The sequence below is a fragment of the Enhydra lutris genome, unplaced genomic scaffold (assembly GCF_002288905.1).
Source record: "Enhydra lutris kenyoni isolate GAN:26980312 unplaced genomic scaffold, ASM228890v2 scaffoldscaffold19, whole genome shotgun sequence".
NCBI classification, from domain to species: domain Eukaryota; kingdom Metazoa; phylum Chordata; class Mammalia; order Carnivora; family Mustelidae; genus Enhydra; species Enhydra lutris.
Genome location: NW_019154103.1, coordinates 2,178,823 through 2,204,839, shown reverse-complemented (window position 1 = coordinate 2,204,839; position 26,017 = coordinate 2,178,823). Strand labels below are relative to the sequence as shown.

Sequence of the window (26,017 nt, the reverse complement as noted above, 5' to 3'; positions counted from 1 at the left end):
CGGAGGTGTGAGTGGACCCGGGTTTCTGCAGCTGGATTTTCTCTTCCCTTCTTCTTTCCTTTTCCTTTTCTGTTTGAGGTTGGCATCGAAGAGGCTGAGTTCGGGTGGTGGCGCCGGGCGCAGCGCAGGGGTCACGGCAACGGCGGCGGCTGACGGCTGGAAGGGCAGGCTTCCTTCGCCGCTTGTCCTCCTTCCCCGGTCCGCTCGGTGTCAGGCGCGGCGACGGCGGCGCAGCGGCCAGACTTCGTCCCTCCTCCAGCTCCCCCCCAAGCCGGAGCGGGCATTCTTCCCTTCGCCATCCCCCGGCCCTTCACCCCGGGTACTGGGCGCTTCCTCCGGCGCAGCTCAGGGAGCGGGGGCCGGTCTCCTGATCGGCTGTCGCGCCTCCATGTCGGATAACCAGAGCTGGAACTCATCGGGCTCCGAGGAGGATCCGGAGACGGAGTCCGGGCCGCCTGTGGAGCGCTGCGGAGTCCTCAGCAAGGTGAGCAACCCGCGGGTCCGAAGGCCCCCTGCTCAGACTCCACCTGCCGCGAGGCGAGCAGCTGAGGGGATGGGGTGGGGTTGGACGGGAGTCACTGACTGTCCCGGGGCGGGGGCTGCGGAATGTGCCGGGGTGCGGGGCTGAGTACTGCCGCAGGAGTGCCAGGGTGGGGGTGGGGGGGGCGGGGGAGAGGGGGACTGTCCTGTTCGCTTGCCCTGGGGCTCGGCGGCGGTGGCGGCCGAAGACTGGAGAAAACGTGTCCCAGCCCCGGATTCAGTTTGGGAGTGGGATGCGCACCGTGACTTGGGACTCAGCGACATCTGTCCCGGTTGTAGGAATCCGGGTTGGGCAACAGCAGTGTGCGAACGACTGGGTATGGGAGCAGTGCAGATCAGAACTCTCAAACGAGGTTAGTCCGGAGATGCAGAGCAGGTTTGGAAGATTCTGTGGATGCGGTGGTGTAGACAGTAGCCGGAGCAACTGGGCATGGTGCGGAAATCTGAGGTGGTAAACTATGCCAAGTTAGATGTAGTGAGAGGTCTCAGCGAGGAGGACTTTTGTACTTTTTTTCTCATCCTTTTCCCCAGCTCAGAAAAGAGCTATTGAATCGGCACGTGATAGGTATGAGAAATACTCATAGTAACTTGGGACATGTCAGAATAGAAGCCGACCTTTAATCCAGGAAGAAGAGAACTATTAAAAAAAAAAAATCTTGCAAAGGGCCAGAATAAGGAAAACACATCTTATCTTTCCTGAAATTTTTAAAACCCTTTTTCAAAATTTTAGCAAAGCACATAGTTGTAGGTAACTAAGTAGATGAGGCCCTTTTTAGGAGAGAAGATGGATGATTTTTTTCTTTTGATAGTACATGGTTTGGGGCTTGTTTCTTCGTTTAAAGTTTTTGCTATGAGAAGACCCACATTGCCTTTTTTACTTCCTTCTCTCTTCCTGTTAAAGTTTTAGAAATGCCAGTCCCTCAGCAAAGCTGGTCATAAGATACAAGATCATGTGCAGCCACTGACTATTAAGAAACTACCCTGCTTCCATTAGACATAGTTTCGCTAAGCATTTGGACATTTATTGTGGAATTGTTTCATACTAGGTTTTTCTGTTATCTTTAGAAAGTGGTGAAAAAGGCTTTAGGTAAGACATGAATGTCAGAATTAAGACTTGGAAGTGTTAACTTTTATTTACGTGTCAGAAAAATCATGATGTGTCTTGATATTGTCATCATTGGAATTGCAGTGAAAGTCTTTCAGTAAAGTGAAGCTCCCTAGGGTTTCTTTAGATTGAATGTAGGTTGTAATTTAGTTATCTGTACTTAACACATTGTATAGTAGGTATACATTGTAAGGTTGAATTTCAGGTTTGTTCTTTGCTTCTGAATTCTGGTAGATTCATCACTTATCTCATTAAATGAAAGCTGACTTCCAAACTAGTATTCTGGTGGTGGTAAGTGTTTTACAGAACAGGCTGAACTTTCGATCTATTTGGTATTACTATTTTGGGGGCGTTGAGGGATGACTAGTGGAAAGAGTCCCCAATGCTCTGAGTATTCACTGTTTGCATAGCAGTATAGTAGGTACAGTATGACAAAAAATGAAGAACTATCTCCTTGATATTTAAATGTTGAGAAACATACTTTTGATCACTTCTATGGTAGGTAAATAACTTTGATATTGCTGCATATGTAGAATCAACAGGAATATAGTTTTTGGCATTTTTGTTAACGGCTATGATGGAAATTTCTCTGAAATTTAACAATGTATGATTATATATAATGATTTCTGGAAGCTTTTTAATCAAGAATATTTTATATTGAGGATGCCTGGGTGGCTCAGTCGGTTAAGCATCTGCATTTGGTCCAGGTTGTGATCCCAGTGTTCTGGGGGGGTCCAGTCCAGAGTCAGGCCCCAAGTCAGGTCCCCTGTTCAGTGGGGTGTCTGCCGCTGTTCCCTTTGCTTGTGTGAGTGTTCTCTCTCTCTCTCTGTTAAATGAATAAATAAAATATTTTTTAAAAGCATATTTTATATTGAGAACATGTTTTAAAATTTAAAGTACATATATATTTTGATCTGTTTGTATTCACCTGGTAATTTATGCAAGAGTTAGAACTCAGCAACTGTTTTTTTTTTTTCCCCTTTAATTGAGTAATGTAGATAAGTCTCAATACTAATGTGTTTTGTTTCTTCCCCTCCCAAATGGAATGAATTTGGAATGGGCGGAGGGCATAAACTTATATTAGAAATACACCAGTCCAAATTTTTTATTTTTCTGTGTGGTAATTTAAAATACATGGAAATACCTATGATGCATATTTTCTATGGAATCACTTTTTTTTTTTTTTTTTTTTTAAGATTTTGTTTTGTTTGAGAGAGAGAGGGAGAGAGAGAATGAACACGGGGCCAGGTTAGAGAGAGAGAGAGAGAAGCAGATTCTCCCCTGAGCAAGGAGTCTGATGCAGGGCTCAGTCCCAGGGCCGGGGAATCATGACCTGAGCCGAAGGCAGCTATCCCGCTGAGCTACTTTAGGTTTCACAAATACTGGATAGACAGTAATTCTAGGTGGTTATAACAAATATCAGGATGGATGTTGATGGGAAAAGATTCATGCCTTCCTTACTGGGACTTGAGAGAAACAGCCTGGATAAAATAAATGCCGTCAAGCTTCTTGTGAATTCTCTCCATCCTTCAAGGTTTACCTTGTCTATTTCTCCACATACCTAGCTGTTTGAAATTCTATCCCTCTTTAGAGGGTTTTTTTTAAAAGATTATGTTTGAGAGAGAGCACTAGACCACAAGCAGGGGGAGGGGCAGAGGGAGAAGCAGAAGCAGATCCCCTGCTGAGCGGGGAGAGCAGTGTCAGGGCTCTATCTCAGGACCCTGGGATTGTCACCTGAGCCGTAGACAGCTGCTTAACCAACCTCGGCACCCAGGAACCCCCATCGTTGGAGTTTATCTCAAACTCTATTCTTACCATGAAGCCTTTTCTTTTTTTGCCAGCCATTTCAGATCTCCTTCCCTTGAGTTCCCATAGTATTTTATGTGTAACTGGTTCTGACTCTTATTCTAAATGTATTGTTTTCCTCTTGAAATTTGCATGCTGGATTATTGGGAACAGAAACCTTTGATTCTTCTTCTGTGTGTAGCATATTGCCTTATCTCTGTTAGATTGGGAAGAGTGAGGGAAATGTTATGAGAAGCAAAAATCTGCCTTCTCGGAGAAGCTAACATTTACTAAGTAAAGGGTCTTGAAGCTTGTGTAATTTATTGGGTCCTCTATAAGAAAAACTTTAAAAATGGCGATACAATTGCTGGGACCCATTCTGTTACTGTGCAATAGGTCTGTTCTAGTGAACTGCACTGAAGGTTAAGCTTCATTAGTTCTGCATAACTCTGGTTCCAACTAAGAAAATACTGTGTGCCTGGCAGAGTTGTAAGTCTATTCTTGTTTCATCTTGACCACTTTAAGAGGTAGAGTTTGATAAAGAAACAGAGGATAAGTAACTTGACCACAGTCACATAGTTACCAGCCCTCTGAGGGGCAGTAATTAGAAGTGAGGTAAGATTAAGGTATGCCACTCTAAACAATTTGTATTACAGGCAATGGGAGTTGTCCATGTAAATTTTGGAGCTAGAGGTTCAGTGAGATTAATATGTAAGATAAGTAAGTCAGTGTGCTTAATAATTAAATAAGATTATGTAAGTTTTGAAAGAAAATGCAGAAGATATCTAGAGGTAAGGTTGTTAAGCCTTCTCAGGATCTGATAACCTGATAATTTGATTGGACTAATTGAAAATAGAGAAGAGCCAAATTTAGGGTTTAATATGAAGGAAAGATGACTAGGAGTTGATGACAGGCTATAAAGACTGACAAAAACAGTATCTCTTATGAATATAGTAGGGGTATTCATGATTTTTTTCAGCCATTCAAATAACAAGCAAATAAAGCTCGGAGAAGTTAAATAACTTGTCAAAACTCATTATATAACCAATAGGGTCTATCCGATTTTATATGCACTACCCTCTCCATACAATACAGGAACACTCAGCTGGGTTTGACTCTGAATGACTGCAGAAATACCACTATAGCAAAGGAAATAGAAACATAGGGAGGAAAGTGCACCTGACAGGAGGAGATAATTCAGTTTTGTATGTAACCATCATTGTTTCAAGTCAGTGTATGAGTGGTGGTAAGTCACATGGAGTTAGAAATAAGGAAATGGTGATTGGGGAGCTCATAGGAAAGAATGTGTTAAATTGCCAGCATGGATGAGCTCTCAGGGAGGGGTCGTAATGATGGGCCTTAGAAGATTTAAGAGCTGAACTGTCTCAAACATGCTGAGTAGGGAATAGAAAAGTAAAGATTTCTCAATGGGTATAGAGCCTGAGCCAATGTGGTATATTTTTGACAATCCATTTTGAATTAGTTTTTGGCAGATAGTGTTGGAATTAGATAGTTTTTGGAATTGTCTATACATACATAAAACCCCCAGAGCATAAAAATATGCAAAATCAAGAATTCCCATAGAGGTTGCGTTTCTGCCTTTGTAAGTTTATTGATTGTGATCTGCAGCGTGCAGCAAGACGTTAGCAACATGGAAACCGTTTATAGGCACTAGAAACTGGTAATTCAAGTATGTTTTTGAAAACCAGGTTTTTTTTTTTAATAGTTGTATTATTACTCTTGGACTTAAAAAATCTTAATAATTCAATAAAATGAATTAATTATTTTTAATATGTATAATGAGTTCTGTGGACGAAAAATAAAGTTGATATAGACTTAAAGATTAATGATCTAGTATTTTTGCTTGGATATAGTTATAAATATCGTACCTGTTCATATAGGAACAACTTAAATAAAAGTAATGTTTGGACATGATTAGCTTCATACTTCTGTTGATTTGAAGTTTTCCTGCAGTACTTGGTGTAGGAGAATGAGAAGCTATATAATCAAACTTAAGGTTTCTGTTGAATATGGTAATTATGGTAGAGACCAAAATAATCTTAGGTGTCATGAAGTTGGTGAAGAGGGGAGGATGAAAACACACAAAAAACCAGAATTTTTAACTGAAATCTGCATGTTTTATTCCTCAAATGTTAAAGAAGAAAATACAATATTTATAATTTTGTAAAAATTACTGAAAATCATACAATCTAGAAAATCTCAACTCACTTTTTGTAATTTTTACTGTTTACAGTTAGGCTAGAACTTTTCACATTTTAAATTTAGATTGATAGCTGTTTCAGAAGTTTGGATCTCTAAAATACTGACTTGTATATTTTGTTTTCCTCCCCCTCCCCCTTACCTCCAGTGGACAAACTACATTCATGGGTGGCAAGATCGTTGGGTAGTTTTAAAAAATAATACTCTGAGTTACTACAAATCTGAAGACGAGACAGAGTATGGCTGCAGAGGATCCATCTGTCTTAGCAAGGCTGTCATCACAGTAAGTTCCTCTTCTTCATTCAACAAGTATTTATTGAGCATTAGCTGTGTACTGGGAACTGCGGTAGATGATTGGGATCTACCTGTGAATAAAAGAGGAAGATCTTTGCCTTTGTGGAGTATAGAGTCTAATACTTCTTTCCATGAAGTTATTTTATAAAGACAGATACTATTTTTCTAGCTGTTAGAGCAAGCCCTTAAGAGATTCAGAAAAAAACGTATTTGAAGACTTCATATCTGATGAGATTAGGACAGTTACGTGGCAGGTTATTGAAGAAACTAAAGCAGAAAATTTAAAAAAAATGTATCTTAACATTTAAAATTTTTAACTTAAAATACTTAAATCTATATAATGTTAACACCATCTCTTTGGATGTGGAATTGAGAGAATTTGTTCTTGTAAACTATATCCGTAATGCATGGTTTGCAATTTCCTGTTTTGATTTCTCTAAAGTGGAATAAAACCTTAAGGATAGTTTTGAAAAAACTAAAGTATAGGTTCTTCTCACTTTATGGTTTCCTTAGTATTTTACAGATGTAAAATACTCACCTTTGTCTAATTCAATACCTTTTTAAAGAATGACTCACCTTTATTGAGTCATTCTACTTAGTTTGCATTCAACTTAGTTCATATAGAAACAACCCTCTTTTTGCACTTGTATTCCAGACTTATGTAATATTAATTATGTAAGGACCAAACAGGTAAACTGGCATAAACAGGTTTGGGAACAACCAAATGATTTGTTAAACAACTGAACCTGTGGAATCAGAAGTGGTTAAATATGCTAAAAATAGCATATAAGTTGAGAGTAGTCAGTGTGCCATGACATATTTAATAAAAGGGCAAAAAAAAGGTTTTGGCTAAAGCGGGTCAGTTGAATGGAGGTCAGTTAAGGGTGCTGTTGTACTGCCAATCTAGAAATGGGTATATTAAAAACTAATCATAGATTTTACTGATACATTCAAAGAGAATTCGTGTGATAGAAATTATATTGCTTATAAAAGTAAAAAGTACTCTTTGAATCTGTGTTGATTTCTAAATCTGACTTATATATGTTTATGTTACACTGAGGAAAATCCTATAGTATTTTGCTCTTATTTTTCGTACATTCTGGCCCTCATGTATATTCGGAGTTTGAAAACAAATTTAGTTGAATATTGAGTTGGAAAAACTTACGGAGGAATTGTTTGTACGTGTTAAGAATGAAACTACTACTCTCTATTCTTGAGAACAATTTTAAAGAAATTTAAATTTAAAGGAATTTTAAAGAAACTTTGAACATAAAAGCTCAGTATTTATTTTGACATATATGTTGTACATTATATGGTGTATTTTGAAGTTGTGTATAGTTTTGTATTTTGGGGTTTTATTTTCCTTGAGATAGATCATTATGCTAGAGGACAAAATAATGGATTCAAACATGTTTTTGATCTTGAGGTGTCTTTCCTTGATTCTTCCTCTCCTTCCTTTTGCATATTGTCAGACGCTTATTAGTTATTACGCTTGATTCTTTGAAAATAGATTGTTGGTTGATGTGAAAGTAGAAGGAATGAAATTTTACCTTTATTGGTTAGTGAATAGTAGTATTCCTAGAGTACTGTTAGTTTCTATAGAGTTAAATATAGTTATCCTGTTTTGAGTTACGAACTCTGATAATAGAAAAAATTTTAATAAACAATTACATTGCATCTGTTCAGAAAAAAAACAACTTGTTATTTCTTTGTACGTTTTTGTTGTTGTTGTTATACCTGTATTTGCATGCAAAACTTTCATTGTGGTACATGGTCAAAAAAACGGGTGGGAGAGTGACACAATTTAAAAGGAGATGAGGAGGGGACCAAGTGGTATTCACTAAGCTAAGTAGTGATAGAGAAGGTAAAAAGATGAAAGAGGCAGCAGATTCTGAGTGGTAGCTCTAGATACGGTGAAACAGGTTGTAGGGAGAAGGACAAACATTTATATTCCTGAACCCCTTCAGCTTTCAGTCTCTTCCTTGCTCTGTAGGTTCAAAGGTTCACTGTTACATACATCAAGGAAATTACAAAATATAACTGAATTCAGTGAACTTCTCACAATGAAGTTTACAAATAGAACATGCACTTGAGTTAAATTACAAAAATGTAATACTAATCTTCTCTGTTAAATAGGTATCCTTCGCTCTTCTTAAGTATGGGCTATTATATGTATCACTTTATCTCTGAAGACAAAAAGTAAATGTCAATGTTGAATTTGCTCACATGGCACCCTTATAAAATTGACTATTCATATGTGAAGAAATCCAGACTTAAAGAATTGTAACCATTAACATATTACTTGTTGGTGAACCTGGTGTCTGAGCCCACCTTTTCTGATAGAACTGAATTCATTGTTAAATTCACGCTTATTTTAACAATTAACTTATTCTTAATTTCTTTTAATCATGTTCTTTGGCTATGCAATGATAAATTGGATGAAATACTTTCAAAAAATAAAGTATTTCCTGGGAGAATTTGTTATTTGGAAGTAATTCTTAATGAGAAGGGCTTATAAGTGAATGAGTGAGGAAAAAAAACTAAAGTATTTTTTATTTTATGAAAAATAAGTTATCTGTATGTAGAATAAATGTAGAAAGCAAGTTGAATTTCTGAATTATTATAGTTTGTTACTTGCTTAAGACCTAGCCCATTCAATAAAACTAGCCCATTCAATAAAACTTGTAGATGTTTAATATGTTAGTTGTATTTCTTCAATCAAAAGTAGTGTTTATGAAGTTTTTAAACTGTTCTTTATTTCTAAAAATTCTGTTTTTAAAATATTCATGGTAAAAAAAAAATGGGATCCATGGCATGAAAAGGTTTAAAAAGTAAATGCTTCTCTTTGCTCTTAGTCCTGCATTCAAGAAATAGACAAAGTAAAATTTCTGGTTTTTTTCTTCCAAGTAATTTGTATGCCTTTACAAGCATTTATTTGCTTATAGCCTTCATTTTTATTTGCACAAATAGCATCATGCTAAATCTACTGTTCTCTGACTTGTTTTCTTCTAGCGTGACTTGAGTGTTAACTACTGTATTCTGTTGAGTTGTATGGATGTACCGTATCATGTTTATTTGTCCCCCCTTTTTTGACAGTTAGATCATATCTAATTTTTTTAAAGATTTTATTTATTTATTTGACAGAGAGAGAGAGAGCAAAAGCAGGGGGAGAGGCAGAGGAAAAGGGAGAAGCAGGCTCCCCACAAAGCAGGGAAAGCCTGATAGGAGAATTGATCCCAGGACTCTGGGATCATGACCTGATCTGAAGGCGGTGGCTTAGCCAGCTGAGCCACCCAGGTGTCCTCATATCTAATTTTTTTATTGCAAACATTGTGGGAACACTTATTTTAAAATTGTTAATAGTTACTGGCAAATGACTTATTCAAAAGATTACCACTTTTCACTCTTACCAATAATGTATGAGTGTCTTTTTTCCTGTACGCTGAAGTATTGAGGAAATTTGGTTTTGGTGAATGTTAAAATATTTGTCAAAATGCTAGATAAAAATAGTATCTTAATATTTTAAATTGCATTTTCTATTTAAGAGACTAACTTAATGTGCTTGTAGGCCATTTATATTTTTTTTGCTCTTCCATTTATTCTTGTTTTTTCTTTTCTTTCCTTACTGATTTATAGAAGCTCCTGATAACATGGTAATTGGCCATTTGTCATATTTATTGCAGATATTTTCCCCAGTTTGTCATTTGTATATTCTTTCATTGTTTTATAGTCTTTTATAGCCTTACAGAAATTAAACTTTTTTACATAGTCTTATTGACCTTTTCCTTTATGAGTTCTGTATTTAGTTATGTTTAGTCTTTACCACTTCAAAGACTATAATATAATAGATAGCTGTATTTTCATCTGAAATTTACATTTGAATTTTACTCCTGTGAGAGTTCTTTTAGTCTAAGGAGTGATGAGGGAATTTAGCTTTTTATTGTTTTCCAAGTGACTGTGTATTCTAATGTCATTAGTTGAATAATTCAGCTTTTCTCTACTGGCTTGAAATATCAACTTCATTATATATTACATTCCTGTGTGTATACTTGAGGTTGTTTCTGCCCTCTCTTCTCTTCACCTGGTTTGTGTATTCCTTCTCTTTGCAGCATGTTTAAAATTATGTTACTGATATTTCACCAACCAGCATTTCATGATCCTTTCATGAAGATAAATGAAGTGGTTTCTTTGCATTTACTAAGATAAGATGTTTTGGGATTTAGGTAGGTAGAGATATTTGGTATAATGAAAATTGTAATGTCTTTAGAATTGGTTTGTCTAGGGTCTGTAGTCCCATCTCACCCTAGGTATCTGACTTTGTATGTCTGAAATTTTGTAGAATGTCTTTAATTACCAAATCAATGGAATTCCTATTACTCTTGTAAGTTGGCTATAGGGATATATCCACCAATTTTATGATTTAATATATTCAGAGGGAAAGCTGAAAGTTAGTGAAAATGTTTATTGTTAGATTTTAGAAAATTAAAACCAAAGAGCTCTTTGGTAAGTAGGGGTTGAAGGAGAACTCGAAAGATCCTGGCAAAATTAAAGAAGCTAATAGAGATGTCAAAGCAAGGGAAGGAAGTATTCAAATTGAAGAAAACTATAAAACTAAACACAAAAGTTGTAAGTGCCAAATAAAGACTAAGGAGATCCAAAGAGTATTTGAAGGTGGAATTGTAAAGTAAGAAATTATGATACAGAATAATGTTCAGCAAATTGGATATCACCAAAGATGAGTAGTGTGCCATAAATAATCATTATACAAGGAACTCTAGATTATTGAGAAATTTAAGAAGTTGGCTTTTTATGAAGTACATAATTTTGCTATATTGAACTGGTAGAAAGAGGAAGGTATACACAACAAGTAAAAGTACTAGATAAGGTATTAGTTGGTAATTCTTATTTGAGGAGCATTTGCCTATGAATTTCTAAAGGAATTAGAATCTTAAACTGCTAAGACTTACGCCTTGAAAAACTAGTAATATCTGTTCAGTTCATTTGGAAATATCTTCTATGTTTAGATAACTTGAGTGTAACTGGAATAATAGAACTCAAATAATTCAAATATAATAGGAAATGTTTAAAATAGTTGGTAAAAGGTTTTGTTTTGTTTTAAGATTCTATTTATTTATTTGGTAGAGAGAGAGAGAGATCTCAGGTAGGCAGGCAAAGGGAGCAGCAGGCAGAGGAGGAGGGAGAAGCAGGCTCCCTGCTGAACAGATCCAGCAGGGCTCGATCCGAGACCATGGAATAATGACCTGAGCTGAAAGCAAAAAGCTTAACTAACTGAGCCACCAGGCACCCCTGGTAAAAAGTTTTATAAGTGGAAAAATATTAAAAAATATACCTCTTGAAATGTAGGACCCAGAATGTTGAAATAATTTGCCCAAAATTATTTAATTACAGAATGTAATTAGTTTGCTAGGTTTGCCCTGACAAAGTACCACAAACTGGGTGGCTTAACCAGCAAATTTAATGTCTCACAGATACAGAGATTAGTATTCAGATCAAGGTGTAATCAGGTTTGGTTCCTTTGTTGCTTTTGGTGGTTTCCTGGCCATCTGGCATTCTGGTGCTTATGGATGCATTACTCCCATGTTTGCGTTCATGTTCACATAGTGTTCTCTCTGTGGATATACTTATGTCCACATTTCCTCTTTTTGTAAGGACACCAGTCATATTGAATTAGGGGCCTACTCCAGTGTAACCTTATGCTAACTAATTACATCTCTATTACCCTGTTTCCAAATAAAATCACACTTTGAGTTATGCAGGGTTAGGGCTTCAGCATATATATTTTGAGCACAGGATTCAACCCATAACACTAAATATCTGAGTTAAGACTACAATCCAAGTCTCCTGATTCCCATCTGGTGTTATGTTATCACATGTCACTGAGCATAGGAAAAAAATTATATATATGATGCATTTATTTGGCGTAAGACTTGCAGGAACATTCCTGTTAAATATTTATAAAGCAGCTCTTTAAAATTTGTGATTTACTATTAATGCCTTCTGTTAAATCTCTATAATAAATATAGTCTGCATTTTAACATTGAAGTTTCCATAAAGCAAGGAATATACATAATTTTCTAGATTTGCCTGCTGAAAATAGTTAAAAAGAGGCTATTTTCTTAGTTTTCTGGAAGGTCTTTTAAGCTTCACGTATAAAAGTTTTGAATTAAAAAAAAAATTTTTTTTAAAGATTTTATTTATTTGGCAGGCCGAGATCACAAGTAAGCAGAAAGGCAGGCAGAGAGAGAGGAGGAAGCAGGCTCTCCGCTGAGCAGAGAGCCCCACACGGGGCTTGATCCCAGGACCCCGGGATCACAACTCGAGCCGAAGGCAGAGGCTTTAACCCACTGAGCCACCCAGGCACCCCCATATACCAGTTTTTCTTTAGGATTTTTATTTAGCATTATATCTTAATTTCCAGAGTACTTAATATTTCATTCATGGGCTCTGAAGTCAGACATGGGTTTACATCTTGTCTCTTCTTATGGCCACAGGTACCTTTTGGGTAGATTACTAAATTCTCTGAGTTTCACCTTCCTTAACTGGTTAAAGGGGGAAGGATATAAGATCTAAGTATGGGATGCTTATGTGTATTAGAATAACATAGAAGCACTTGTACAGTTCTTGGTATATAATAAGCACTCAGATTTCTTTAGGTTTATTTTGTTTAACGTTTGTATTAGAAACAAAGCCTGAAGTTTAAAAATAAAGAAAAGGGGAAGGTGGGAGAGCCTTTTATTAAAGGGTGACAAAGCTGCAGATAACTTACTAGAGCTAGCATATGTTCCATTTCCTATTTGAACAGGTTCTCATTCATTTCTTCAATCACTTTTTTTTTTTTAAGATTTTATTTATTTGACACACACACACACAGAGATCACACTTAGGCAGAGAGGAAGGCAGAGAGAGGGGGGGGAAGCAGGCTCCCTGCTGAGCAGAGAGCCAGATGCAGGACTCGATCCCAGGACCCTGGGATGATGACCTGAGCCGAAGGCAGAGGCTTTAACCCACTGAGCCACCCAAGCGCCCCTTTGACCCACTTTTCTGCACCAAGTGGTTCCTTTTCTCTCATTCTGTGTATATCTATATATTTATCTATCTATCTATATCCTTTATTTGTGTATATATATATACATATGTATAAAAATAGTTAAGTTTTTAAATGTTTTCTGCATGTTCTGACAAACTTTTTTCCTTGTTCTACTATTTATTGTTTTTTTAAGTCATGTAATGCCTTCTTAAAACTCAGATTTATTGAGGTATAATTTACATCCAGTAAAATTCACCCCTTCTAAGTGTACAGTTACAGCTTTCATAAATGTATACAATCATATAATCATTGCCACAATTTCCATCACCCCAAAATGTTCTCTCCTGACTCTTTGTAGTCATTTACCTCCCTATCCCAAATTTCTGAAAACCACTGTTCTTATAGTTTTGCCTTTCCCAAAATGTTATATAAATGGAATCCTACAGCAATGAAGCTTTTTGTGTTTTGCTTTTCATTTACCATAATGCTACTGAGAGTCATCCATGTTGTTGCATTTATTCCTAACTTGTTCCTTTTTGTTACTGAGTACTTTCCACTGTATAGATGTACGCAGTTGTTTATCCTTCACTATTGAGGGATACGTGTTTGCACCTGGATTTAGGCTACTGTAAGTAAGGCTGCTGTAAATACTCACATGCAGCTGTTTGTGTAAACTTTTGCTTTTATTTTTCTTAGGTAGATGACTAGGAGTGGTATTGCTGGATCATACAGTAAGTGTATGTTTAACTCTATTAGAAACTCCCAAACTGTTTTCCAAAGTGGCAATACCATTTTATTTTCCTACCAACAATGTATGAGATTTCCAGTTGCTCAACGTTTTTGTCATTGCTTGTTTTTTGTTTCTTGTTTTTATTTTAACCATTCTAGTAGCTGTATAGTGATATCTCATTGTTGTTTCAACTCGCATTTTCATAATGACTAATAATGTTTTATATCTTTTTATCTGCTCATTGTTTATACCTTTCCATGATACCTCAATTCAAATCTTTTTTTTCTGTGTTTGTCTTTATATGAAAGTTCTTTCTATATTCTAATACTGTAACTTTTATCAGACATGGGTTGTTTCTTTTTTTTAAGATTTTATTTATTTATTTGACAGAGGGAGACAGAGTGAAAGAAGGAAAACAGGCAGAGAGAGAGGGAGAAGAGGGAGAGAAGCAGGCTACCCGACAAGCAGAGAGCCTGATACAGGGCTCAATCCCAGGACCCTGAGATCATGACCTGAGCCAAAGGCAGATGCTTAAAGACTGAGCCACCCAGGCGCCACCCAGGCGCCCCAATGGGTTTTGTTTTTTTTTTTAATCAGACACATATTTGGCAAATATTTTCTTCTAACCTAAAAAGCTGATTTTTGTCACTATCATCAAAAAATCAATTATATTTAAAACATATTTAAATGTATATTTTGTAGACTTTGTGCTCTGAGTTCTTAGGAGCCCTTGAAGGTTATTTATTTCCTAGTGTAGCACTATTATTAGTTTTTTTTTTTTTTTTAAGCTTTTATTTGTTTATTTGACAGAGAGATCACAAGCAGGCAGAGAGGCAGGCAGAGAGAGAGGGAAAGGGAAGCAGGCTCCCCGCTGAGCTGAGAGCCCGATGTGGGACTCGATCCCAGGACCCCGAGATCATGACCCGAGCCGAAGGCAGCGGCTTAACCCACTGAGCCACTCAGGCGCCCCTATTATTAGTTTTTTTAAAATAGGTTATTTGTAGAGAAGTAACATTTCTCACATTCTTTACATTTTTATTTTTTAATTTGGGCATACAGTGGCACAGTGTCACTTAATTAAAGTGACAACGCTTTAGATTTAAAATTACCTGCTTACAACTCATTGTATAGTTAGTTCGCTGGTATTGCTGTTGAGCTGCTGCTTTAGAGTAAGTGCTACCGTATGCTTGACTTTTGTTGTTTCTTCACTGACACAAGAAAACCATGGCTGATAAAGAACGATATATTCTTTTGGTCCCCAAGTTAAAGAATATATATCATCCAACAGTTATTTATTTTAAAAATATATGTACCCACTAGTGAGGATTTATCACTTAAAAAAGGAAAAGATCTTATAAGTTTATTGTAAGGAACCAAGAAACCAAGAAGCTGTGATTAGCTGAGGCTCATCTAGAAATTAAGGTGGTCTCCAAATTGATAATGTATTGAGGGCAGGAGACAGGGTTGGGTAATGATTCTTGAAATTTACATATAAACCCAGTTTCATGCAGTGAAGTTTTCTCCTGTTGTTAAAGGTGTCAAATGGTTTCATTGACTTTTAAAAAACTAGGAAATTCATCTCCATAAAGATGCATATATCTAATCTCCTTTCCCAAAGTCAGTGGGTTAAACCAAAAAGGGAGAACCAGAAAGGAGACAATAGAAGAGAGCATTTTAGAAGCTGGAAAACAGATGGACAAGTACAGAGTGAGTTAATAGATCCTGAAAACCCAAATCCTAAATTATCAGTTGGGAAACCTGAGAACTAGATTTACATTGCAATAATATAATACTTTAATAAGAATTTGGATGTGAAAATTGTAAAAACTAGGGAGGACACAGAGTATCAGTTTAAGAAGCAGTCAGATCCCCAGATTTTTCTTTTCTAACTCTGTCCAGTTGGGTGGTTGACCTACCCCTCCACTAACCTGACAAAGATAGATTTATTTTACAGGGAGAATAAAATAGTCTCTGGGCAGGAGAATGTGGAAATGCGCATTAGAAACAATTGAAAACAAGGGATGATACTAAAATAGGGACGTTTAGGGGAAGTGTGCAAAGTGAATACTGAGACCTTAACTTCACCCTTTTCCCCATACCTGGTTCAGCAACCTTTAGGTGACAAATTTCCAGACTGATTGCTGGAGATTTGTCTAGAGAATCTGACCAGGCCAAGAGGAAAGACCTAAAAATAACATCAGAGCTTCTTCAACACAGTAGCCCAACTGGATTAGCCAGCAGTGATGCTCGCCTTTGATAAACTGCCTGTACATAACTTTTCAGGTTCCAGTCAGCTTTGTGGATCCCCAGCTCTTAGAAATGAACAGTCAAGGACCACCAGTCATATGAGGTTTCCAATATGAAAAAGATGAAGAGAATAAATGCAAGATGAGGTAACAAATTTTCAAATCCATAAACATAAAGAAGAAAATTTGTTTTCTCTGTATTCTCAGAGAATTTGGAATCATGAAACAAAAATGTATACTATAAAAAGAAATGATTAAAAAGAGCTGTTGGAAATTATAAATATGGTAGCAGTGATGAAGAAATCAGAAGGGTTAGAAGATAGAATTCTAAACATTTCCCAGAAAATCAGGAAGATAAAAAAGATAGTGAATGAGAGAAAAGATAAAATTAAAGGAATGATCCAAAAATTTTGGTATTTGAGCAGTAGAGACTTGAGGAAGAGAGAACAAAGAAAGGAAGCATCAATAAAAGAATACAAGAGTATAAAAATCTTGATTTCAAAAACAAAATTAGTTTACTGAGATGAAGGTAAGAAAACAAATTTTATAGAAAACATAAAAGAATACAAGAAAAATTAATAGAAAAGGACATGAGTTTTGGGGCCCCTGGGTGGTACAGTTGGTTGAGCGTCCAACTATTGGCTTTTGCTCAGGTCGTAATCTCAGGGACCTTGGATTGAGCCCCAAGTGGGGCTCTGCGCTCAGCACAGGGTCTGCTTGGGTTGCTCTCTAGCCCCCTCCCCGCCCCTCCCCACTGCAATCTCTTTTTCTAAAATACATAAATCTTAAAAAAAAAAAAAAAAAGATATTTCACTTTGAAAGGTCAAGGAAGGCTCAGCATAGCATGTTAGATGAAAAAAGACCCATTATTAAAGACATGTCCTTGTACCGACCATGGGGAAGAATGAAGATCCTGCATCTTCCAGAGGGGGAAAACAAATCACAACAAAGGATAAGGTTTCAAAATGACTATGGACTTCTCAAAACACTGGATGCTAAAATGCAATGAAGCATACCTTCATTCTTTTGAAGAACTATTTTTTTTATTTTATTTTATTTATTTATTTGACAGAGAGAGAGAAAGAGAGAGAGATCACAAGTAGGCAGAGAGGCAGGCAGAGAGAGGAGGAAGCAGGCTCACCGCTGAGCATAGAGCCCGATGCGGGGCTTGATCCCAGGACCCTGAGATCATGACCTGAGCCGAAGGCAGAGGCTTAACCCACTGAGCCATCCAGGTACCCCTTGAAGAACTATTTTTGACACTTAATTCTGTATCTGGCCAAACCATTAAAGCACTGTAAGAGCAGATAAAAGCATTATAAAATGTCTCAAAAAATTTACTTCTTTTGACTTTTAAAATGTCTTATTTTAGATATACATACTCACATATCTACAGATGAAATGATATGTTTAGGATTTGCTTTAAAATAATCCATCTGGGGACGCCTGGGTGGCTCAGTTGGTTGGACGACTGCCTTCGGCTCAGGTCATGATCCCGGAGTCCCTGGATCGAGTCCCGCATCGGGCTCCCAGCTCCACTGGGAGTCTGCTTCTCCCTCTGACTTTCTCCTCGCTCATGCTCTTTCTCACTGCCTTTCTCTCAATAAATAAATAAAAATCTTAAAAAAAAAAAAAAAAATAATCCATCTGGAAGGGCTTGAATTGGTGGGGACTATATGGGAGGGTTTATTATCCTGTTCTTTATTTTGCATATGTTTGAAAATTCCTGTAATAAAAAGTAAAAAAAACACGCAAATACACATTCTACAAAGCTTTCTTTTAGGAAATGTGCCCCATCAAAACAAGGAAGTAGGGGCACCTGGGTGGCTTAGTTGTTAAATGTCTGTCTTCAGCTCAGGTCATGATCCCGGGATCCTAGGATCCTGGGATCGAGCCCCAATCCCTGTAAGGGCTCCTTTGTGTTCCCTCTCTCGCAGTGTCTCTCTCCATCAAATAAATAAAATCTTTTTTAAAAAAAATTGGGGCGCCTGGGTGGCTCAGGGGTTAAGCCTCTGTCTTTGGCTCAGGTCATGATCCCAGAGTCCTGGGATCTAGCCCCTCATCCACATGGGCTCTCGCTCAGCAGGGAGCCTGCTTCCCCCTCTCTTTGCCTGCCTCTCTGCCTACTTGTGACCTCTCTGTCAAATAAATAAATAAAATCTTAAAAAAAAAAACAAAAAGGAAGTATTAAATGAGAAAGAGGGAGATATGGGAGAGAACATTGTTCTCAAAGTGTGATCTCCAGGCCATTAGCATTAAAATCAGCTGTGAACTTGACAAATGCAAATTCTCGGGCCCAGTTTCAGACCTAATGAATCAAAAACTACCACTATGAGCTTCAGCATTTGGTCTTCAGGTGATTCTGATGCATGCTGAAGTTTCTTGCTCTTCTAAAGCAAGAAAAATACCTATGCTCAGGAATGGATTTCTCATTCTCTTAATTGCTTATTCTCTGAACTTTGATATTTGATCTGACATTTAAATGAATGGAGTCCTTACACGTAAAGGCAGAGGAATTAGTTGTGCTGTTGTTGCTAGCAGTCTGAATGGACAGTGGATATTAAAGGTTCAGATTTTGGTAAACTGTTAAGTCAAGTGATTGTCTTCAGAAGCGGAGTAGTTAAGAGTGGAACAGATGAACATCTGCTATATCAACCTTACTGCTCGTCTAATTGGCACCTTGACATTCTCTGCTAACAATGTTCATTGAATTTTCCACTATCTAGAATGTCTTTTCCCTCCTCCACTATCAAAACCCTGTCTTTTCTCTGGGTCTAAACCAAGCCACAACTTTTCAACAAACCATTCCCCATCTTTTTGTCTTAACTATAAGGTTCTTAAAAAAGAAACATGGACTAAGCTACTGTTACGTGCTAAATAAGCATTGTGCTAGGTATTTTACATGTTACCTCCTTTAGTCATCCTAATAATCTCTTAATAACCTAACTCAATATTAACATTTTCATGTATGTGCTTTTCTCTTGCTTTTGTGCCTTTGATTTTTATTTCAAGAGGAATGGTAATTACCCACTTCTATTTCTTGTTGAGAGTATTTCCTTTACCGCAGTGGTTCCCAGACTTCAGTGTGCATCTAGAAGGCTTATTAAAACAGATTCCTGTTACATTTGCAAGTTCTATGTAAAAGTGAAACTTTTTTGAAAGACATAAATATTTTCAGGTCATTAAATTGTTTTTGCTATTTAGAAGACTTGGAAATAATCAGTTTTAAAAGTTAAATTAAGGACATTAAAATATGCCTTGATCATGAAGTAATTATAATTACTTAAGTTTTAGCAAAGTTTTGTAATATTTCAGTAATGTTACATTACACAAATGCATATTCATGGCTCTGCCATCAAATAATTTGAATGAAAGTCCCTTATTGGGTTGTGATTCTGAGTGCCTAGCACAGTGCCTTCATAAAAGCCTGTCAGTTGAACTATAGCAAACCTTTTTTTTTTTTTTTTTTTTTTTAAAGTTCTATTTATCTTATAGAGAGAGGGAGGGAGAGTGAGAGAAAGAATCTTAAGCAAAGTAAACGCTGAGCACAGAGCCTGGCACAGAGCTGGATCCCACAACCCTGAGATCACAACCTGAGCTGAAACCAAGAGTAGGACATTTAACTGACTGCACTACCCAGGTGTCCCAATATAGCAAAATCTTTGTATTTCTGATGTGGGTTTGATTTTCAGAAATCACCAGAAATTACTCAGGATCACTGAACCAGATAATTGAAGTTTAATAAAGTTTTTTGGGCCAAAAATATATTTTAGGCCAAGTATAGCATATAGAAGATATTTATTTATGTTAATTTGTTTACTAAAAGTTCTTTCTTTTAGTCTGAAATATTGGTTTTATTAGAAAATGTGCTTAGATGCAGAAGTTTGCTTTTTATGATTTTTGGGACAGGTAGTTGATCCTTTTTGTAATGGCAAACTATTACCACTAAAATTCCATTATAACAATTCCACAAGAGAACATGGGAGAAGATTACAACTGTATTTTCACTAACTTTTAACTGACATTTCACATTTTAATAATGTAGAGAAAAATTACAGTAATTCTGTCAGTATCTGTGACCTTTTCACAGACAGAAATTAAAGGTACTGTCCCATAACATTATTGGCACGTTGTAGATATCTCAAAATAACACTAACTGCTACTAGATACTAATTTGTTGGTATAAACTAACACACATATATATTAGTATATCTTAACTTAAATTTTTAAAATTTTAAATTCTATGTATTTGGTTTCTTTTAGAATCATATGTATTTTGCTGTATACTTTTGAAAACATTGTTCAGAGGATTCTGAAAATTTCACCAGATTTGCCCAAGAGTGCTTGAACCCATGCATTACACGGGGCTGCACAGAACATTTTTGTGGCATTAGAATTTTGTCTTGAGTCTATTTATTAATGTCTTCAAATAATTTAAGATGAAAGAATTAATATCTAAATTTCTAAAGTGAAGTGTGAAGTATTTCAGGCCCAGTGAAAAAAAGAAAATGCATTATATTATCCTTTCTCTGCTTCAGGCTCTCTGGGGTTATAAGGTTTTGCATGATCTGCCGCCTTCTTAAACTTCATTTCTTGCCAGACTCCCTCCTCTCATGGTGTCATCTCCAATCATGCTATACTTTCAGGGTCTTATCTAGGCTTGTTCTTTCCTGCCACACATCTTTATATGTGCTTTTCTTGCTGTTTAGAACGTTCTTTCTTTCTTCTGTTGTTCATTCCATTTCATCCTTCTCTTGGCTCAGATACCAACTACTTTCTTGGAAACCTTCCCTGGCCTATATGATTAGATTACTTAGTTTATTGTAGGCTTTCTTTTTTTTTTTTTTTTTCTTTTTTTTTAAGATTTTTATTTATTTACTTGGCAGAGAGAGGTCACAAGCAGGCAGAGAGGCAGGCAGAGAGAGAGGAAGGGAAGCAAGGCTCCCTGCTGAGCAGAGAGCCCGATGCGGGGCTCGATCCCAGGACCCCGGGATCACGACCTGAGCCGAAGGCAGAGGTTTAACCCACTGAGCCACCCAGGTGCCCCATATTGTAGGCTTTCTTAACATGATGCACCTTTCTTGTTTATGGCTTGTTACAGTTGAAGTTTACATTTCTTGTGTGATGATTTGGTTGATGTGAGCTCCACAAAGTTAAGGACCTGTTCATTCTTAGCATTGTATCCTCAGTGCCTCAGATCATGCTTGGTAAATCATAGGTGCTCATAAATATTTCATTGGTTGGCTGGTTACATGGATAAATAAATGAATGAATGAAAGCTTTAAATCATGGTTGTCCAATAGAAATATGTGAGTCACAAATACAAGTCACATATGTAATTGAAAATTTTCTAGTAGCCACATCAAAAAGAAAAATGAGATTGATTTATTATATTTTATTTAACTTAATATATCCAAAATATTGTCATCCTAATACACAGTTGTAAGAAATCATTACTGGGGCACCTGGGTGGCTCACTCAGGTGTCTGACTCTTGATCTCAGCTCAGATCTTGATTTCAGGGTTGTAAGTTCAAGCCTCATGTTGGGCTCTGTGCTGGGCATGGAGCCTACTTAAATAAAAGAAAAAGAAAAGAAATTACTATTAAGGTATTTTACAGGGGCACCTGGGTGGCTCAGTGGGTTAAGCCTCTGCCTTTTGTTCAGGTCATGGTCTCAGGGTCCTGGGATTGAGCCCTGCATCGGGCTCTCTGCTCGGCAGGGAGCCTGCTTCCCCCTGTCTCTCTCTGCCTGCCTCTCTGCCTATTTGTGATCTCTGTCTGTCAAATAAATAAATAAAATCCTTAAAAAAAAAAAAGATATTTTACATTCTTTGTTTTCTACGAAGTCTTCAAAATCCAGTATGTATTCTACACTTGCAGGTCATCTTAGTTCAAACTAGCCACACATGACGAATGACTACTATATTGGACAGCACAGGTTTAGATGTCAAAGCATTTTGAAAATAAAGAAATTCAGGGCTGCCTGCATCATGTTCCAGCCTTTACCTCAGGGTAAATATTAAAAGCAGGGTTTTGTTTATTCAGTAATTCCCAAAATCGAGGTAAAAATAAGAGACAAAATACCCAGAGGGTACATCAAGTCAATATGTTAAATGAAAAAAATTGAAACAGAATACTGAATATTTATAATTTGCCTTCCTATGTATTTCCCTTAATATTTACATGTTAGGTTTATAAACAGAAAAGGAAAACAAGTTCTTGAGAAAAATGTTACGCAATTGGGGACAGTGAGATTACGCAAACCTTGTCTGGGAATCTTTTCTTAGGTTCTGCTCTCTTAAAGTAGGTAACATTTTTATTAAGTGGCTCTCGTTATTTCAGCATATTTTATTGTTGGGTGAGTCTGGGAAGGTTTCTCTAGGAAAGTATTACTGTATTTTAATGAATCTGAGCACCAACTTCATGTATATATCACATTGCTTGTTCTAATTTATACCATTTGTAAGACACATCCTTATTCAGAGATGTAAAATTTGTGTGTGTGGTGGGGTGTTTTATAATGGGTGAAATGAGGTGTGTGAGTAGAAATCTCAAAGAGGGTGTGCCTGGGTGGCTCATTTGATTAAGTGTCTGCCTTCGGCTTGGGTCATGGTTCCAGAGTCCTGGGATCAAGCCCTGCATCAGACTCCCTGCTCAGCGGGGAGCCTGCTTCTCTCTCTCCCTCTGCCTACAGCTCCGCCTGCTTGTGATCTCTATCTCTCTGTCAAATAAATAAATAAAATCTAAAAAAAAAAAAAAAAAAGAAAAGAAAAAAGGAAAATTAACGTGGTAAGAGGTGACCTGGTAAGAAAGAGCAGCAGTTGTTAAGTTCCTCCGGGGCTAGTTGAAATAACTATAAGGAGGCCTGTCTGGCTGGAGGCCTGTATGGTTTATAGAACAAGGGGAAAGTAGTAGGAAAAGTAGGCACAGAGGTGGTGCTCCTGGTTGAACAGAGCCTTGTGGATCATTGTAAGGACTTTGAAGTTTTATGCTGAGTGATAAGGGAAATTATTGGAAGCTTGACCAGTGGAGTGATTTAATCCTAGTAACAGAATCACTTTTGACTGCTTTGTTAAGATTAGGTTGTAGGAGGTAAGGATAGAAGCAGGGAGCCAAATTAGGTAGCCCCTTGGTGGCAGTGCAAATAATCCAGAGGAGAGAGAGCAGTAGTTTGGATCGGAGTAGTGTTGGTGGAGATTATGAGAAATGATTGGATTCTAGATTCCTTTGGAATGTATAGCTGACAAAGTTTGCGGATTTGCTGATGGATGCCTTATATGATGTGAGATAAATGAAGGGTCAGATGATTTCAGGTCTAAGCAGTTGGTAGTTAACCATTTACGGAAATGTCGAAGCCTACAAGAGAAGTTTGGTGAAGCAAATCAGATGACCACATTTGGATGTGTTGAGATTCCTCTTAATCATTCAGGAGAAGATAGAGAAGAGGCAATTAGGTAAAAGTTTGGAGGTTGGAGGAAGAGGCCTGGTTTAAATTATAAATTGTGTATATTTGTGTGCACATGAATGTTCTTGTATCACATGGTATGTGTCTGTGTAACTTTATTTTTTGATCCTCAAGTCATTGACTCTTTCTTCAGAATTCTTTTTTTTCTCCTGTGTGCTTAATCGCTTTCAAGGGACTCTTGCTCTTGTCTTTTTATAAATCATTTTTAACTTTTTATTTTGGAATAATTTTATACAAAAAGTTGTTAAGCGTAATGTGGTAACTTCTGTGAACACCTAGATTCAGCAATATTTTAACATTTCTTTTATCATTCTCTCTAGACACACATGCACACGTGCCTTACATTTTCCCCTGCGTCATTTGAGAGTAAGTTCCATATATCATACTTGTTTTACTCTTAATACTTCAGTATATAAATTCCAAGGGCAAAGATACTCTGTTAGTAGGTATAACCATAATATAGCTGGCAAATTCAGGAAATTTCATATAGTAATACCTTTTTCTAATTTAGAGTCTGTATTCCAGTTTCATCCAATGTTCCAATGGTGTCTAGTATATTTTTCCCCTTCAGTACAAAATTTCATCTAGAGCATGTATTGTATTTAGTTGTCATGTCTCTTTAGTTTCTTTTAATCTAGAACAATTAGTTATTTAACCTTTCTTTGTCTAGTGTAGCATTGCTATTTTTGAAAACTACAGGCAAGCATTTTATATAATGTTCTTCATTTGGAGTTTGATGTTTCTTTGTGATTTTGATTCAGGTTATGCATCCTTGGCAGAATACACTAAAATGATGCGATGAAGGATATCACATCAGAGACACAGGTGTCTCTGCTCTTCTTTCCTTCCAACCCCTAGCCTATCAGGGTTTTGTTTTGTTTTGTTTTGTTTGTAATGTAAATGTTATAGTTAAGATTTGGAGGGTGGGGAGGAGAACAAGGGTTCTACAACTTAAAAGGAAGGTTGGAAGAAAACATTGCATTGAGTTTGGTGTGCTACTTGCCACTAAAAAATCTTCCAACTAATTCTCCTTATTTTGATTCTATGCTGAAACTTTCAGATTATCGTATGATATTTCTGGGTGGATTTCTTTAAAGGAATGCATTTACCAGAAAATTGAAATGTCTGCTTACCAGAGCATTTATTCCTCCCTGTAAATTATAAGATATGTTCACTGGTACATGCTTCAATGTCTTGGGGGTGCTGACAGGATCTGGTTTCTACATTTGTATAGCACTGTTTTCATTCCCTAGACTGTGGGGACTTTTCCCAAGGTCACACCATCTATGTTAGATTCTGAATATAGCCAGTTAGCTTCCTTTAATGCCTCTGTCATCAGCCTGCACAAGTGATGATTATCACGTATAGTCCACTTAGAACATTTTGTTGAATATCTTTTTATTTAAAATAAAACTTTTAATTTTGAAATAACTGTACTTTCACAGAAATTTGCAAAAATAGAGTGCAGTGGTTTTGTTCATCCTTCATCCAGTTTCCATGCATGGTAAAATCTTACATAGCTGTAGTACAATTCAAAACCTGGAAGGTGATATTGGGACAACCCACAGACCTTACTCACATTTTACCAGTTTTATATATACTAATTTGTGTGTGTGTACATGTGCATGCATCTGTGTGTAGTTTTATGCAATTTCATAACTTGTAACCACCATTACAATAAAATACAAAACTGTTTCATCAGCGCAAAGAACCCTCATTCTACCCCTTTATAACCACTGCTATCTCTCTTCTTTCCCTCCAGCCTACTATCTCATCCCTAACCCCTGCAACCACTAATCTTTTTATCATTTCTATAATTTTTTCATTTTAAAAATTTTATGTAAATGGAATCATTCAGTGTTACCTTTTGAGATTGGCTTTTTTCCTCAGCATGATTTCCTTAAGATCCCCTAAGCTATTGAGTATATTGATAATGTGTTCCTTTTTATTGGTCAGTAATATATGTATCACAGTTTGTGTACCATTCACCAGTTGAAGAATATTTGGGTTGCCTCCATTTGGGGTCTGTTACAAATAAAGCTGTTACGAACACTGGTGTGCATGTTTTTGTGTGGACAGTAGTTTTCTGAATTTCAGTCTCCACATTCGATAAATAAATGTTTTTTCAGTGCAAGTCACTGTCCTAGGGCCTGAATTATACTGGTGTGCCAAACAGGGCCTTTGTTGTTCAGTCTTTGATCGCATGTGGTTGTATAGATACATACTAAAGTGCTCTTAAGGCAACAGGCATGATTAGGATCACACTGTACATGTGCTTTTGTAACCTCTTTATTTTCTTCCCCATATTAAGATGTCAAATTTCCAACCTTTGGAAATACTGTTTTTGAATGGATGTCTAATACTCTGTTATGAAATGAACATTTGCTGTTTTTGGACTGCTTATTCCATCATCCAGAGGTCCACTCATGGAACCAGAAACCACTGCACGTATTTCAGCAGAAAGTATTCAGAACTCGAAGAACAAAAGAAAAACATTGTGGGTAGTGTATAGTTTTTAACTGCAGAGATGAGCTTTTACAAATCCTAGGGCTGGAGGAACGAAGGGATAAAGTTGGGGTTATGA

The 26,017-nt window shown here is 36.9% G+C and overlaps 1 protein-coding gene across 2 annotated transcripts in view; it reads left to right on the top strand.

The window, feature by feature from the left end:
- The first annotated feature begins 83 nt into the window (after positions 1 to 83).
- The window catches only part of LOC111148332 (collagen type IV alpha 3 binding protein), a 132,438-nt gene continuing 106,504 nt past the window's right edge, over positions 84 to 26,017 (top strand). The window contains exons 1-2 of one of the 2 annotated variants that reach the window (XM_022504839.1): positions 84 to 484; positions 5,799 to 5,933. In XM_022504839.1, coding sequence (XP_022360547.1) covers positions 389 to 484; positions 5,799 to 5,933 — 231 coding nt within the window. In that variant the 5' untranslated portion in view covers positions 84 to 388. The remainder of the gene's footprint in view (positions 485 to 5,798; positions 5,934 to 26,017) is intronic. The other variant, XM_022504838.1, reaches the window with a different exon arrangement.